Source organism: Protopterus annectens, chromosome 3.part1 (assembly GCF_019279795.1).
Source record: "Protopterus annectens isolate FY-2018-M chromosome 3.part1, PAN1.0, whole genome shotgun sequence".
In the NCBI taxonomy this organism is placed as follows: domain Eukaryota; kingdom Metazoa; phylum Chordata; order Ceratodontiformes; family Protopteridae; genus Protopterus; species Protopterus annectens.
The window spans coordinates 1,013,347,128-1,013,365,930 of NC_056732.1; the positions used below are offsets into that span (position 1 = coordinate 1,013,347,128).

The 18,803-nt window shown below is 43.4% G+C and overlaps 1 protein-coding gene across 1 annotated transcript in view; it reads right to left on the reverse strand.

Moving 5' to 3' along the window:
* The window catches only part of LOC122797743 (centrosome and spindle pole-associated protein 1-like), a 1,014,159-nt gene that overhangs the window by 816,042 nt on the left and 179,314 nt on the right, over positions 1-18,803 (reverse strand). The window contains exon 3 of the mRNA XM_044066268.1: positions 15,724-15,835. Within this exon, the coding sequence (XP_043922203.1) occupies positions 15,724-15,835 (112 nt within the window). The remainder of the gene's footprint in view (positions 1-15,723; positions 15,836-18,803) is intronic.

The window sequence follows — 18,803 nt, forward strand, 5'->3', positions numbered from 1 at the left end:
GGAGGGACCGCTTGCAAGCCTTGCTGATCGCAATGGGATGATGCATAGGAAGAGCAAGATACGACCACTGAACTAGGAGTGTCCATTGAAGGATGCGCATATTGAACCTGGCGAGAGGAAGAAGCGCTATCGCTGCCGCCATGGACCCTAGGGCCCTCAGGACCAACTCTGCCGGAACTGAGCTGGAGTGGAGAATGGCCCGCACCTGGAGCTGCAGATTCTGAATTCTGTCCGCAGTGAGGAAGGCTCTTAATCGCCTCGTGTCTAACCTGGCACCTATAAAATCTATGAACTGCGTGGGTGCTAGGTTGGATTTTTCTGTATTTATTGTGATGCCCAGACGGGGTACAAGATGGAGAAAGGAGTCTCGCGCCAGTAATAGTAGATGCCTTGTTGGGGCTGGGGCGGTGAGAAGCCAGTCGTCCAGGTAAGGAAAGACCTGCACCCCCTGAAGCCTCAGGTGGGCCGCTACCACTGCTAATACTTTGGTGAACACTCTGGGGGCTGTGGTGAGACCAAAGGGAAGGACACGGAATTGGTAGTGACTGGCTCCCAGCCGGAAGCGGAGAAACCACCTGGAGCGCCTGACCATTACTATATGGTAGTATGCATCCTTGAGGTCTATGGAGCACATCCAGTGATTTTCTCCCAGAAGGGGGAGAATAGACTGCAACGTAACCATTCGGAATTTCTCTTTGGGAACTGCCAGGTTCAAGAGTGAAAGGTCTAAAATTGGTCTTAGATCCCCCGTCTTTTTTGGCACTAAAAAGAACCTGGAGTAGAACCCTGATCCGATCTGGTCTGGGGGGACGGGCTGGATGGCTCTTTTCTTTAGCAGATGGCCAATTTCTGCAAAAGCGGCCTCCCACTGAACGGGTGGAACGTCGGGGAGGGACTTCAATTTTGGCATGTGACGAAATGGGATACGGTATCCTCTGGATATGATTTGGAGGACCCAGCGGTCTGATGTTATGGACTCCCATGCCGCTAGGTGCTCCGAAAAACGTCCCCCGACTGCCTCCAGAGTGGAGCAGCTGGGCAACCCTTCAGGGCTGCTGCGCGGGCCGTTCAGAGAAGGGTTCTCTGGACCCGAAGTTCCTGGGAGCCCCTCTGCCCCTGGGGCGGCGTCCTCCCTGTCCTCCTCTGCCACGGAAGGACTGGTTGCCCGGAGCGGGCTGGGATTGCTGCGACTTCCGGAACCACATCTTCTTCTGGCCCTTTTGGTTCCTAGAATAGGGCCTCTGGGGCACAGAGAAGCGGATTCCGACGGCAGACAGTGTCTTCCCGTCCTTTTCGCTCTGGGTCAAGGTATCACGAACAGTTTTGCCAAAGAGGGCAGAACCATCGAAGGGGGCGTTCGCAAATGACGCCTTGAAGGGCTCCGTGAAATCGCAATGACGGAGCCAGGCCTGACGTCTGGTAACTAGGCCTACCCCTGCGGCTCTAGCGGCACCTTCCGTAGCATGGGACAGTAACCGCATAGAGGTATTAGTGACGGACCTGAGAGTGGCCATACAGGTGGAGTGCAACACTTTGTCCTCCTCCGACATGGACTCTGGGGGGGATGCAGCGTATTCTTTGATAAGATCGCGCTGCATCCTAATCACATGTGCCAGGTAGTTCAGCGCCCTTACTGAGAAGGTCGCTGAACTAAACATCCGCTTCCCCAAGCGGTCCATCATCCGAGACTCCTTGCTCGGGGGATGGACTGAGGGACTCTCCTGAGCAAGTTCCCTCTTGGTGGCAGCCGCCGTCAACATGGCATCTACCGGAGGCCCCTTACTCCAATGGGCACGGTCAGCCGGGGGACTGAGTATACGGTCGGGCCTTTTTGGGATTGGCTCCATGGTGTCCGGTTCCTTCCATGCCCTGGTGGTAATGAGGTCCACCAGGGGGTCGGCAGGAGGGGACACCCAAGAGGTAGACGGGCCCGCTTCAAATGCCTCCAAGAACACGGACTCGTCCGAGGAAGACTTGGGGGCAGACCACCCCCCCCTTATGCGGAGCATTTCCATGATGTCTCCAAATGAGACATCCTCAGGGGGTGATCTTGGGGAGCCTTCCCCTTCCTCCAAGTCCGTGGCTTCTGAGAGAGACTCGGGGGAGTCTATGTGCCTCCTTTTGCACGTATGTTTGCGGGGGGCATCTTCCGGGGGGCTGTCAGAGGACTCCTCGCAAACAGTGACCTGTTCCAAAGGAACAACTTGGGGCAAAGGAGCGGGCTGTCCCAATGGCCGGATGGTGGAAGCCTGGCCCAGTGCAGATGGAGCGCGGGACGGAGCCGAAGCAAGTGCCGGGGGTCTGGAAACCCTCAACAGGGCCCTCTCCACTACATCAAAAGCCGAGGGGGAGCCGACCTCGACCAAAGGATCTGACAATCTGCTCCCCCTGGGATCCGAGGAGTGGATCGGAGCCGGCACCGAAGCGCTCGGATCAGAGGGGACAGTGCGCTCCGACACAGACGGCGCAGAAGGAGCACTGATCCCCCCGGATCCGAAGCTCGGATCCAGGCTCCGAGAGGTCGGATCCGAAGCACTCGAGGGCAGGGTTGGATCCGGCACGAGTACTATCGGTGCCGACCCACCCCGCCCGGCTGCTCGGCTCCAACTGCTCCGAACCCGGGTAGCGGGTCGGAGAAGGAGCTATAGGTTTAAAGAAAGGGGGCGAGCTCCCCCCCAGAGCGGGGGGAGGCAAGAGCACTCCCATCTGCATCTGGGCCTGGATGAACCTTATCATCCGGTCCAGATCAGCGTCCGATAAACTATAAGTCGATCTCGACGAGGCTACCGAGGTAGGCCTTGAGTGCCTCCTGGATAGCCTCGACGGCGATCGGGTCTCCTCCTCCTCAGGTCCTGGTGAAAAGCACACGGGTGACCAGAGCCGAGGAGGGGAAGAACCAGCAGACAAGGAGGCCGGAGAAGAAGCCCGCTTGGCAGGCGGGGCCGAAACAGAGGTCTCGGCCCGCCGCTTATGGTGCTTCTCCCTCCGGTCCTTCTTTCTAGCTTCCCTCTCCTCCGAACCACTACAGGGAGGTTGAGTCCCAGGAGGAGGAGGGGGAGCCGGAGAGGAGGGAACCGTAGACACGGTACCCCCCGATGGAGTGGAAGTCGGAGCCGAGTCCGGGGGCAAAAGTCCCGCCAGGACCAGCTTAGACCTCCGCTCCTTCAATGCCCTGGGGTTGAACCCTGCACAAATGGAACATCCAGAAGTGAGGTGTTCAACCCCAAGGCATCGAACGCACCGAGTGTGGCCATCAGCAGGGGAAAGCTTATGGCCACACTCGGAGCACTTCGAAAAAATAGCCTTAGGTTGTTCAGACATCCTAAGCCTAGCTTTACTTAAACTAAAGTAAAAAAGTAAAAGTAAACTAGTCACACAACACAGGCCCAAACACACACTACGCTATCAGCGAGGGGAGGGAAACTAAATATATAAAGATTAATAAAAATAAACAGTTTTAACTACAAAAAGGGGAACCTAACCTTTCACACAAAACTGTCAAAAATTTAAATTTTAGCACTAGAAAAACTTAAAACCACTTAGCTGTAGAGCTCAAGAAAACCAATCTGGTCACCAGCGCGGCAAACTAGATCTGAGTCATGTAGGGAGAGCAGGGCATTATGGGTGAGGGGAGGAGCTGAGAGCTTGGATCCATAGCTGGAAAACCATGCCGGTTCGGATTAGATATCGGATCCATAACCCACAGGTTGCAGACAAATGAATCTCCTACTTCAGATTGTGTGTTATGTAATTAGAGAGAAAAGAGAGGCAAAGAGACATTGCTAAGCTGTGGTTTAGTGATCATTTTCTTATTATTGTAGCTAGTTGTGTGGAGTCTGCATGTCCTCCCCGCAGTAGAGTGGCCTCCGAAAGACATGTGTGAATGAGCGTGCCTTAGTTGAAGGTTGGTCGTCGGGCTGGCAACTCGACACCATAAAAAATTGACTGCCAATCATTAGTGGACCGGAGTTGCACTGTGGCGACCCCTAACTGGGAAAAGCCAAAAAAGCCAAACAATGAGTCTTGTCAGTTGAATCACCACATTAGTGCTATTCTTGTTTTTGGTGTTATCCAGAGTTTCACGACAGAAGTTATGAACTCTGCATCTTGATCTCTATCACAAAGAAGATATGGTAAACATATAATCAAATAGATTTTGGGGAAGCTCTAATAGTGAAAAATGTTGATCTGACCTGGAATTAGGCAAATGACTAATATTCACTGCAAAAGGGAATGATCATTAAAATACATTGTGTAATATTTAAACTGTATAACGCAATCTGCTTTGAAATTAAACAGCTAAGTTACAGCAGAGGTCAAATTATAGAGGGTATTTTAATTTCCCATGAAGAAACTTTTTTCATTTTAATACCATTATTATTAGGTTTTTTTTTTTTGTTTTTTTATCAAGATGTGTATTTAAATACAGAGCTGGGTATCTTAATATCGGTCTTATACTATGGCATCTGTATTAAAATGGATATTCCTATTTAATTAGTGGGGGATGAATGGTTAGGCCCAGGTCAGATACTGAGAAAGCTATGTGCTACTGCCTTGCAGATAAATTTTCTACTCCTTTTTTGGTATGAAAGGGAAAGTACTTGGAGCCTTTTGGGGGAAAACAAATACCTCAATTTATAACGGAAATTAAGATATTACATTCAAATGTTCTGATATGCGAACTTTAGAGTCGTGGAATGTGAGGGGACTACAGGAGAAAAATAAGAAAAACTTGTTAATGCACTTGGTTTTCAAATCTCAGGCAAATATATGTTTTATACAAGAAACACACAGGCTTACTGAAAAATGGAAAGAGGATTTACATAGCAAATGGATTAAAGAGATAATTGCAGCGGGGGACAGTACCAACTCTAAGGGTGTAGCTACCATAATCAAAAAAAAAAAAAAAAAATTTCAATCAGTTATAGAATCGAATTCCAATATCAAAGGTAGATGGTGTTATTTTACAACTACTAATCCTGTCAATAGGAGATTAACATTATTCCTTAATGTTTATGGCCCTAGTCAGAGACAACAAGAGTTCATTTTGGAAATGTATAATATTTTAGATAAATTCCCAGATCATGACTACATTACAGTGGGGATTGGAATACAGTTATTGACCCAAGCATAGACCGTACTAGTAACTCTAGCTCGCAAAACTTAAAAGCATCGATAGCTATAGGTGAACTCAGGGTCTATTAGGCAAAAGTTGGCCATATCTCATTTGGTGAAGATCAGGGGAGAAATAATTTATATACATATATTAAATATCACAATACCTGGTCAAGAACTGACTTTTTTCTCATATCAGAGTTTCTGCTGGAAACGGATATTAAATACTCCTCCGAACCCAGGTATTTGTCAGATCATTCAAAAGCTACATTAGTAATTAATCCCCTGAACAAACCAAAGAGGACATTTAACAGGTGTAACTGGTCGCTGAACAACAATTTGTTTAAATCAGATGTGGTACAAGAGATTTAATGATATTGTTTGACTTGGAAAAGGATTTGGAGAGCACCAATACTCCTTTTGATGTTCAATGGGCAGCATGCAAAGCCAAACTTAAGGGGTGCTAATCCAGAAATCCACGCATTTTAAAAAACTAGCAAAAAAAAAAATGAAAATAAGTTAGGGTCAGAGTTGAAAGTTCTAGAAACTAGCTACCAGTGCAGACCAAGTCCTGTCATTGAGAAATTAATAAATGAAACACAAAAACAGTTATTTGAATTATATCAACATAAATATTCTCTTCATTAACAAAAAACTATTGCCAAGTACTGGGAATGGGCACAACTCTCGTCAAAAGTACTGGCGAGAATAATTACAAATAGGCAAGAACCAACCAGGATTTTGTTCCTTTACTATCAAGATAAGATGCACAAATCAGATACACAAATATTAGGAATATTTCACCAGTTATATTCAGAACTATATGGTATAGGCACACAGTCTACCTTTGGAGAACCTGAAGGTTTCTTTAAAATTATCACATGTCCTAAATTACTGGAAAATCAGGTAGAGATACTCGATGCTCCTCTTAGTCGGCAAGAAATAAATGATGCCCTTGAGAAACTCAAGCCAGATAAGGCTCCAGGCCCAGATAGTTACACAGAGTTTTATAAAATGTTTAATGTAAATTTATCTTCTATTCTTTTAAAAGTATTTAATTACGTCAAACTAAATGGTATTTCTATTACCTAAACTACTGTAGGACAATCCTTATACCTAAAAAGCAACTTGGATAAATCCAATCCACATAATTACAGACCAATATCGTTAATTAATGTAGACATTAAACTTTATCTTTAAGTTTAGTGGAGAGACTGAAGAAAGTTATGCCCTTTCTAATATCCTCTGAACAAGGGAGTTTTATGTTGAATAGGCATTCATGTGATAATACCTTAACCCTAGATGCTATGATTCAGCTGAGTAAGTATGAAAAAAATCCAAAATACTGCTTGGTTTTTGACGCATGTAAAGCACTTGACAAAGTCAGTTGGAACTTCCTTTTTACAACCATGGATAATTTTAACATCCCCAAAGACTTTATCAATCTAATTAGAGCTTTGTATAATAATTCCTATACTTACCTCTATGTTAATAAAAGATTATCAAAACCTATTAAGTTAGCGAATGGAACTAGACAGGGATGTCCCCTCTCCCCTCACCTTTTCAATCTATATATTGAACCACTGTTTCTATACCTCTCTCAAGCCACATATCACTGTATTCCTAGAATTATGAGCAAGAAATTATTATCTGCCTAATCTAATATTTATTTTGATCGCCCTATATCAGACTAAGAAGATAGGCAACACAAGTGATAACCTTTTGAGAAGTTAACCTCGAACTATAAAGTCAATCTTAAAAAGTCACTAATTTTCCCCATTAATCCTTTACATCATAAGGAGTTCCTACTCTTGGATTCTTCTTCTTCAGGATAGGATACTCATTTATATATTTAGGGATACAATTTTAGCATAATCATTCGCATATTATATATATATATATATATATATATATATATATATATATATATATATATATATATATATATATATATATATATATATATATATATATATATATATATCAAAACAATATAATGAAAATGTGGGCAGACACCATGCAAGATCTTAGCAGATGGCAGCAATTGAAACTGTCCCTCCTTTCTAAATCAGCAATTAGGATGAGCATCCTACCTAAACTCTTATACCAACTAAATACCTCAAATGTAGTTATACCAAACAAATTCTTCCAAAAAGTTCACAAGAACTAGCCAAATTTCTACAGTTTCCTAAATCAGTTTGAATAAGTTATTAGAAACTGATATACCCTAAAGAAAAGGGAGATTTAGGTTTACCAGATATTCGACTTTAGTATTGGATCATCTTCGCAAGCAGAATTATCTTAATTTCAGAATTTAACCCGAAGGAAAATGCCTGTTTTCCCCCATGGGTTAAAGTTTGATACAACCACTTTACCATTAACAACCTTAACCGAAAAGCCCTCCCTTTTATGTCAGCTATGAGTTTAAAGAACTCTAATATAAACAATATCTTAAAACAGAGAGGAAATGATAAAATTTCTAACTCTGGATAAGACCCTCTCCTTACTTCAACCTATACATATGAACCCTAACATCAACCATAACAATAAAATGATTAATCTTTCAGATTCTCCTCTAATTAAAGAATATACTGTATGGGACAGATTTATAAACACAAGGAGAAAATGCTTCAAGAACTGACAAGTGAATTAAAAACTGGGTTTTAAATACATTATTGTCGTAAGACAGCTTAGAGAGCTCATTCCTACACTTCTTTCGGCTTTTCCCGGTTAGAGGTCGCCACAGTGGATCACCAGTTTCCATTTCTTCCTGTCCTCTGCATCTTGCTCTGTCACACTAACCACCTGCATGTCCTCTCTAACCACATCCATAAACCTTATCTTAGGCCTTACTCTTTTCCTCTTACCTGGCAGCTTCATCCTTAACATCCTTTTCCCAGTATACCCAGCATCCCTCCTCAGCACATGTCCAAACCAATGCAAACTCCCCTCTCTGGCTTTGTCTCCAAACTGTCCAACCTGGGCTAACCCTCTAATATACTTATTCCTAATCCTGGGCTAACCCTCTAATATACTTATTCCTAATCCTGTCTACCCTAGTCACACCCAGCGCAAATTTTAACTCTGCCACATCCAGCTCTGACTCATGCCTTTGTCAATGCCACTGTCTCCAACCCATACAACATAGCTGGTCTCACTACCCTTTTGTAGACCTTCCCTTTCACTCTTACTGGTACTTGTCTGTCACAAATCACTCCTGACACTCTTCTCTACCCACTCAACCCTGCCTGTACTCTCTTCACCTCTCTTCCACAATCGCCATTACTCTGAACTGTTGATCCCAAGTATTTAAACTCATCCACCTTCGCCAACTCTACTCCCTGCATACTCACCATTCCTCTATCCTCCCTTTCATTCATACACATATATTCAGTCTTAGTCCAGCTGACCTTCATTCCTCTCCTCTCTTGAGCACATCTCCACCTCTCCAGGATCTCCTCAACCTGTTCCCTACTCTCACTACATATCACAATGTCATCTGCAAACATCATAGTCCACGGGGACTCCTGTCTGATCTAGTCACTCCTACACTAATTAGGGAAATACCAAGCGGTGAACAAGACACAGCTTGTGTTGAAGATATTAAAAAAAGTTTAACTAGCAGGAAACAATAAGTTATGCACTCACCATAACGTTCCATCCGAGTAGTTATACTTCATTTTTCTGCAACCTGTGGGTATACGGATCCGTATCGAATCCGAGCTGGCAACTTTTTTTCTAGCATCTGCTCCAAACTCTGAGCTCCTCCCCTTACCCATAATGCTCTAGCATCTCCTATCTTCCCTCAGATCGAGTTTGCTCCAACTAAAAACATAAGCAACTCAACCCCATAAACCAATCCTGAAAAGACAGGACAAGGTCTGGGGGACGGAGGGAGGGAATGTTGCAGAAAAGTCAAGTTTAACTACTCAGATGAACATTACGGTGAGTATATAACTTCTTTATCTGAAGTAGTTAACTTAATTTTATCTGCAACCTGTGGGACAGAGTCCCCAGCTACTCAGATCTTGGGAGGTCCTTATGGAAGGATATTCCTGAGCACCGCAGAGCCAAAGGATGCTCTAACCCCTCAAAATCAGGTCTAATTTGTAATGGGAAATGAAGGTATGTGAATTGGCCCAGGTCGCTTCTGCACAAATATCATCCAAAGGCACCCTAGACCAAAAAGCAGAAGTCACCATGGACCTGGTAGAGCGAACCTTAATACCAGGAGGAGAAAAACCTTTTGCTTTGTAGGCATGTGAAATACAAAGAGTAATCCATCTGGCCAAAGAAACTTTAGAAATAGCTTTTCCCATAAATGCTTTGGAAAAGGAAACAATTGGTCAGTCTTGTGGAAAGACTTTGTTCTATGAAGATAAAAACGAAGCTGTCTATGAACATCTAACAAATTGAGTTTGTATTCACCTTTAATTTGGAAGTTAGGAAAGAAAACGGACAGATTAATGGACTGATTTATGTTTGCTTCAGACGTCACTTTAGGCAAGAAGGAGGAGTTAGTACGGAAGGAGACCCTATCCTTATAGAAGAACAAATACAGAGCACAGCAGACAGAGCTCGAAGCTCAGAAACCTTCCTAGCAGATGTAATGGCGACTACGAAAGCTGTCTTCCAGGACAAAAATTTCAAGTCCACCGAAGCTGCAGGTCAATGCCTGTAAAAGAAAAGCAAGGTCCCAAAAAGGCACTGAATCCTTGACAGGTGGCCGTAACAGAAAAGTACCTTTAAGAAAAGCCTTACACAGCCTAGAGGAGGCCATGTTGTCCACCAACGTGAAAACTGGAAATAGCTGACAATTGTACTTTCACTGTGGAGGAACTAGCTCCTTGCTGAAAGATACCAGACAGGAAGTCCAACACCTCTGGAAGAGTGGCTGTAAAGGGATCTATTTTTTTCTGCGAGGCCCAAATAGAAAAGCAATAAAGTTTCCTAGTGGAGTCTTTAAGAGAAGCCACCAGAATGGATTTTACTGGGGATGAAAGATCGGGAGTCCTGGCAATTAGCGGAACTGGAGCAACCAGGCTGTCAGCTTGAGGCTGCCCAGATCAGGCAGACGTGCCCCCGACGGATGGGAGATTAGATCCGTGCAGGGATCCAGAATCCACGGGGAAGCCAAGAGATGAGACCAAAGGAATGGGAACCAAACCTGACGAGGCCAGAACGGGACAACGAGGATCACTTTGCACTGTAGTCAGCAAGCTTTCTTAAGAAACGTCAGAATGAGTGGCAATGGTGGATAAGCATACATAAGCCCGAGGGTCAAGCATGGACTAGAGCATCTCTGAGGACTTCCCCTGGTGAGGGAATCAGAGTGAAGAACTCACTGCACTTCGGGTTGGAAGGAGATGAAGAGATTGCAGCAAGGCTGACCCCATGCAAGGAAGATCTCCTCCACTACTGACCATTTCAAAGACCACTCGTAAGGCATCAGAATGGCATGACTCAATTTGTCCACTAAAATACTGGAGCACCCCGGGATGTGTGTTGCTATCAGAAACCGACCAGTGGAAATCGCCCATTCCCACACTCTCATGGCCTCGCAACATAGAGGGTAGGATCTGGTTCCCTCCTGCTTGTTGATATACCAAACAGACATGTTGCCTGACTGAATTGCAATCAATCCGAGAGGGAGGACTGTGTGAAAGGCTTCCAACGCTAAAAGCACTGCTCATCTCTAGAACATTTATGTGCAACTTGGTCTCTAACTGGGACCATGTGCCTTGGACTGTCGTTCCTGAACAGTGTCCCCCCCACCAGAGTTGGGAGGCATCTGTGGTCACTGTGGTTTGGACTGGAGATGATGCGAAGGGGCATCCTTTTGATATCTCCGGTGAACTTAACCACCAAAGAAGAGATGTCCTGCAGACGTGACTGATCTTGATTGGAAATTCCATAGGCAGGTCTAGCAAAGACCATTGAACAGCCAGAGTTCACTGAAGAACCCGCATGTGAAGGCGCACTGAAGGGAGAAATAGATATGGCGGCAGCCATGGAGCCCAGAGCCTGGAGAACCGCACTCGCCTTTGAAGACTTGGAAGTTCGCTATCTGAGCTGTGTGGCAGCAGAGGTGTAGGATCCTGTGTGGAGTTGAGAATACTTTTATCTGCAAAGTGTCTAGCCGTGCCCCAATGAAGTCTAGAACTTGTACTGGTTGCAAACGGGATTTGTGAACATTGACTAATTCCCAGTAGATCTGCCAACCGAATTAAATAATCTCGGGCCAGACACAGGTGATGCTTGTTGGGCGCAGCGAAGAGCCAGTGGTCCAGGTATGGAAACACCTGAATACCCTGAAGCCTCAGGTGAGCCGCTACAACTGCCATTACCTTGGTAAACACCCTGGGGGCTGTGATGAGACCAAAGGATAGGGCTCTGAACTAAAAATGACTGGCTCCCAGCGGAAGCGCAGAAACCTCCTAGAGCTTCTGTGTATTATGATGTGGTAGTAAGCATCCTAGAGGTCTAACGAACACATCCAGTCGCACTCTGAGATAAGGTAGAATGGACTGTAGGGTGACCATCTGGAATTCCTGTTTGGCTACCGACAGATTTAATGTTGACAGGTCTAGAATGGGCCTGAGGTCCCCCATTTTTTTTGGCACCAAAAAGAACCTTGAGTAGACACCTAATCCAGACTGATCGGGGGGGGGGGTCCTGTTCGATGGCTCATTTGAGAAGCAGCTTTGAAACCTCTAGAGCTGCGGCCCCCCTGTGAGCAGGTGGAACATCCGGGAGGTGTTTTGTAATATTTGGAGAGGCAACAAAAGGGATAGAGTAACCTCTGGATATTAACTGTAAAACCCAGCGATCTGTTGTAATAGACTCCCATGCCACTGGATTTAAGAACAATTGTCCCCCGACTGCCTCCAGAGTAGGACAGTCGGGCAACCCCTCAGGGCTGCTGACCGGGTCCATCAGAAAAGGGTTCCCTAGACCCGAAACTCCTGGGACGCCCTCTACCTCTGGGTCGGCGTTGATCCTGTCCCCCTCTGCCTCTGGGGGAATAGTTGTCCTGAGAATCCCGAGAAAACTGCGATTTTCAGAACCACATCATCTTCTGCCCTCCGATTCCTAGAGAAGGACCGCTGAGGGTTAGAGAAGCGGACTCAGACGGCAGACAAAGTCTTCCCGTCCTTTTCGTTCTGGACAAGTGTGTCACGTACTGTCTTCCCAAAAAGGGAAGAATCGTCGTAGGGAGCATTGATAAATGATGCCTTGAAAGGGTCTGCGAACTGACATAACCTGAGCCAGGCATGATGCCTCAAGGCTATGCCTGTCCCAGCCATCCTAGCTGCTCCTTCCGTGGCATGGGAAAAGAGCCACAATGACATGTTTGAGACTGACTTGAGAGTAGACATTTTCACCAACAACTGTCTGTCCTGCGGCAATAAAGACTCTGGGGGCGACTCAGCGAATTCCAAAGCAAGGTCTCGCTGAAACCGAATCACGTGCCAAATAGTTCAGCGCATAGATAGAAAAGGTCGCCGAGGAGTAGACACGATTCCCAAACCTATCCACTGACCTGGACTCCTTGTCTGGAAGGGTGGACTGAGGAACTCTCCAGTGCTAGTTCCTTCTTTGTGGCTGCTGCAACCAACATAGCATCAACTGGGGCTCCTTTCGACCAGGGTTGTCTGTCAGAAGGGGGAGATAAAACCTTGTCAGGGCAAGTGCTCTACGGTGTCAGGCTCCTTCCATGCCCTCGTGGTGATTAGGTCCACCAAGGGGTCCACTGGTGGAGACACCCAGGATGTAGATGGGTCCGTGCCATAGGCCTCCAGGAACACTGACTCATCCCCAGATGGTTTTGTGGCTGACCAACCTCAACTCTGGCGGAGGATCTCCATAATTTCTCTGAAGGAGATGTCTTCGGGAGGTGACCTGGGGGAACCTTTTCCTTCATCTAAGTCAGTGTCCATAGTGAGGGACGCGGGGGGAGTCCAAGTGCCTCCTTTTGCACTTGTGCTTACGGTGACCCTCTTCAGTGGGACTTTCAGAAGGGAATCAGTGAGCCGCAGGTGTTTCCTCAGGGAAATTAACCTGGGGATCCTCTGGCCTGGACTGTCCCTGAGACAGGATGAAGGGAGTAGTCACCAAACCCAGGGGGGCCTGGGAGGTATCAGAGGGAATGGGCTGGGGTCTCAATCCCTGGGAGAGAACCCTCGGCACCACTTCGAAGGCTGAGGGAGAAGCCCTCCCTGAATCCGAAGAGGTGACCGGAGCCGACTGAAGATTTTCCTTAGAAGACCCATCGCCAGAAGAAGAGGGAGGTTGAGTTCCTGTGTGGGTAGTAGATGGTACACTAGAGGCCGAGGCAGATTCCAGTATGGCAGCAGGGAGAAGGCCTTTGGCAACTAGCTTGGCCTTATGATCCCTAAGGTTAAAACCAGAACAGACAGCACACTGAGTTGACAAATGTGCCACTCCCAAGCAAATTACACAGAGTGTGACCATCGGCTGGGGAGAGCTTATGGCCATACATTTTTTAAAGACAGGCTTCGGCTGGTCAGCCATACTCCTGCACTCAAAGGTACAAACACTATCTCTCCAAAACCACACACAACACAGGTAGGGGAAGGGCAGGCCTAACTACTACTCTATACAAAACTTTTTTTTTTTTTTTTTTTTTTTTATAAACACCGACGACCAAGCGAGATACTACACAAGGGGAGGAAGAAAAACATTTTACTCAAGCACACCTAGATACCAGAAAACAATACCACTTACTATCCCTGAGCTCAGAGCAAAGGAGACCACGATGCACACTAGTGGAGCGGCAAACGAGATCTGAGGGAAGATAATAGATGGTAGGGCATTATGGGTAAAGGGGTGGGACTCGGAGCAGATGCTAGAAAAAAAGTTGCCGGCTCTGATCAGATACGGATCCGTATACCCACAGGTTGCAGGTAAAATGAAGTCAACTACTTCAGATCATATGTTATCTAACACTTATAAAATAGTTGTGGCCTCTAAATACCATAATGCGTTACTTTTTTCTGAATTTTGGGATAAACAAAAAGCCAAATTTATGGATAACCAAAAACTAAGTGCCACTGAATCTACAATTAAGCTTACCCCTTTCAAAAAATTAATTTATACGCAACTAATAATGAATAATAATTCTTATTTTACTCCAGTCAAATTCAACAAATTTAATCCTAAGGTCTCTTCAGCATGTCTATGTTGTTCCTCTCCACGCGCAGACCTTCTACATATTCTATGGTTCTGTAAACACACACAAACTTTGGTGTTCCCTGAAAGTGCAGCTTGAGAAAGTGGATTATCAAAAGTCCACACTGTCATGGGAACTAGCGGTTCTACACATCACAGAACTTCGATTATCTAAACTGAAATGTCATGTACTTATTACTATTTGCTTACTAATCAAATTTTACATAAATAAAAACTGGATGGACTGCACTCAGTTATCCTGGAAAGAATTTAGGAATCTTGCAATCAAATACATACCTTCACAAAAATTATTCATTTCTAATTCTATAAAACAAACATACTACCAAAAATATTGAAGCTTATCTTTGACATAATCATGGTAGATTAACCAATGTTTATAGGAACGAGGTTTTTTTATGTAGGTTCGGTATCTGGATTAATAGTTTTCGGTGGTTGTAGTTACTTAAGCTTATACTTTGGTCCATTGTGCTCTTTCATGTATGCAGTAGCAGTGTTTGTATATATGCAGACAGTTCGGATAAGGAAGGTGGGTTGGAGTTAAGGAATGTACTGATACTACGTTGGTATTGCTCCTGAATTTATGTATTTGAATATTGTCATTCAATACTTCCTATATGAAAACAATAAAATTCTATTGGAAAAAAGAAATATAGGTGCAGACAACAGCTGCAAGGCATAAGTAAGATGATGGCATCTGCTCTGGATATTCTTTTCTAACAGTATGGGTTGTAATCTTCAAAGTACTAACACTGATGCTACAGTTTAAGATTGCAATATCTGTACTTCTGACAAGTGACATCACTTGACAATTCTTAAAATAAAATTATTTTCATGTGATGAAATCCAGGAACTGCAACCAGTATTTTAACAGATACATGTTCTCAATACAGCTAGACAGGTACATTCAAAATTAACAGATAAATGCAGAACATAGCAAGAAATGCAAGAAACGTCAAACTCTAGCCCAAAATGCCAATTTCCATGAAAAGTTTCAGCTTTTCTAATAGCATAACATTAAAAAGTAAGGAGTCACCAATATTTTATCAAGAAAATGGAAATAAAAAATTAAAAAAAAAAAAAAAATCAGTGTGCATGGAAAGAACTAACAAAATTGCTAAACGCAGTTTAACTAGACTCAGCACCAGTACTACAGCAAACTAATTATGGCAAGCATATTTGGCACCACTAGTATAAAGGTTAAACATAACACATTAATGCAGCACAAGTGTATAATTTTCTTATGTCAACAAAAAGTCTATACAAAACATTTGTGTAATTTCCTATATACTTTTATATTCCTGTTTTCTCATACAGAAAGTAACTTCATCTGGAAAAGTTGGCAGACTGAAATTACCGAACATTAAATATGTTTTTCAAATAAGGTCAGAGACATACCTTTGTGTACGTTAATGCGAATGCTTTCCCTTACATGCTGAATATTGGGAGATAAGTTTTCCTTGATTTTAACTGCTGCATCCATTTCTGAAATAGGATCGGTTCTCTTTGTCTGCAGTCAAGAAAAAATATACTAAATATAAAATGAAATGAATTAATATGAAATGATTTGCGGAAAACAGACAGTGAAACCATTTCATTTCTACAGCACGGTCACATCCCAGGAGAACTCCACTTACACAGACATATACGACTGTTAAAGCAATTTTAGGATAACATCTTTCCACAAATTATATATCACCCGTGAATCTTCTGTATAAAAAATTATTCCAATGCCAACAACCTTACTTCCGGATTTTACTGTTCCGTATGACTTGTGTATGACTGTCAAATATCTGACTGCAATATCAGAATCATTTGTAACAAATGTGAAATACAGCAGAATAAATTTATAAACAGCGCTTGAAAAATATAAATCTAATCTTTTGGAATCAATCATAATTAAGGCACAATGACAATTTCTGCCTCAAAGCACCAGTGACAAAGGTTCCTCAAACTATGTAGCTACCACACAAAACTTCATCTGTTAAAAGAGATCCATCCAAAAACTCAATAGGACTACGGCCACAGCATACCGCATAACTGATACGATTTAAACACAGCACAACGATTTTGGCCCGGATTTAGCTTTGCTCATCCTTAACTTTTGACGTTCTTCAAAGTCAGACTTATCAACACCTACTTTAAATAAAAATCTAAGCCTCTACAAAGGCTCACTACTACATACTATATAGGGAAAAGTAAATAAAAGCCTTCTACTGTGAAAAATAAAGTGCTCTTCTTTATGATCCTGTGCTATAATTATTTTAAATCGCCATTGTTATGATTTTTAATATTCTGAGAATGAGAGCTATGGGCAACAGACCTTACTACTGTATAGTATACCAAACCTTCCCATGCTGCTTTGTACTTCCTTGTATCCCACAATGCATCATGCTGCTTTCCCTCTACAGCTGTTACCCATGGTGAAGCATAACACTACGTACATACACACACTATATATATTTATATATATATACATATACATATACACACCACACACACACCACACACACACCACACACACACCACACACACATATATATACATACACACATATATACGCATACATATATACATACACACATATATACGCATACATATATACACACACATATATACGCATACATATATATATATATATATATATATATATATATATATACACATACACACACACACACACACACACACACACACACACACACACACATATACATACATACATAAAGTGGATATAAAAAGTGTACACACCCCTGTTAAAATGGCAGGTTTTTGTGATTAAAAGAATGAGACCACAATAAATAATTTCAAAACTCTTCCCATCTTTAATGTGACCTATAACCTGTACAATTCAACTGAAAACAAATCTGTTAGGGAAAAAAATATAAAAAAATAAAAACGTACAATAAGCCGGTTGCATAACTGTGCACACCCTTAAACTAATAAGATGCTGAAGCACCTTTTGATTTAACATTCAGACTTCGAGTACACACCTGCCATCAATTAGAGAGACTCTGATTAACCCCAAATAAATTTCAGCTGTCCTAGTAGGATTTTCCTGACATTTATTCAGTTGCTTGCTACAGCAAAAGCCATGGTTCATAGACAGCTTACAAAACAAAGGGATCTCATTGTTGAAATGCATCAGTCAGGAGAAGGGTACAAAAAATAACCACAGCATTGGATACACCATAGAACACAGTGAAGACTGTCATCAAAAAGTGGAGAAAATATGGGACAACAGTGACGCTGAAAAGAACTGAACACCCCTCCAAAATTGGTGAAAAGACAACACGAAAACTGGTCAGGGAGCCTGCAAGGGACCTACAGCAACACTGACCAAGCTGCAGGAATTTCTGGCAAGTACTGGTTATGTACTAAATGTGACAATCTCCTGTATTCTCCATATGTCTGACTATGGGGTAGGGTTGCAAGACTGAAGCCTTTTCTAACACAGAAAAACATCCAGGCCCGGCTAAAATTTGCAGAATACATCAAGTCTCCCAAATGCCTGTGGGAAAATGTATTATAGTCTGATGAGACCAACGCTGAACTTTTTGGCCACAATTCCAAAAGGTATGTTTGGTGCAAAAACAACACTTCGCATCACCAAAAGAACACCATCCCCACGGTGAAGCATGGCGGTGGCAGTATCATGCTTTGGGGTTGCTTTTCTTCAGCTAGAACTGGGGCTTTAGTCGAGGTGGAGGGAATTATGAACAATTCCAAATACCAGTCACTTTTGGCCCAAAACCTTCAGCTGTCTGCTAGAAAGGTGAAGATGAAGAGGAATTTCACCTTTCAGCACAACCATGACCCCAAGCATACATCCAAATATACAAAAGAATGGCTTCACCAGCCAGAGCCCAGACCTAAATACAACAGAAAATCTGTGGGGTGACCTGAAGAGGGCTGTGCACAAGAGATGCCCTCGCAATCTGAAAGATTTGGAGTGCTTCTGCAAGGAAGAGTGGGCAAATATTGCCAAGTCAATATGTGATGTACCGTGTTGATAGACCCCTACCAAAGACGGCTGAATGCTGTAATTAAATCAAAAGGTGTTTTCAAAGTATTCAGTTTAACGGCGTGCACACTTATGCAACCAGCTTATTGTAAGTTTTTTTTTATTTTTTATATTATTTTTTCCCCCAACATATTTGTTTTTCAATTTAATTGTACAGGTTAAAGGTCATATTATAGGTGGGAACATTTCTGAAATGATTTATTGTGGTCTCATTTTTTTACATCACAAAAACCTGGTGTTATAACAGGGGTGTGTACACCTTTTATATCCACTGTATGCCCTACTAATAATGATCCCTTTAACACCAGCTTCTGTTCTAGGTTCTACTAAAAACTGTACTAGTACTGGTCTGTTGCTTAGCATCCCCCAATTTCTCTTTGCCTATACTCTGATATCAATCCTTGACAGGGAAGGCAATCTCTGGCCTGCAGTCCAAAAGAATTCTTGGCCTCTT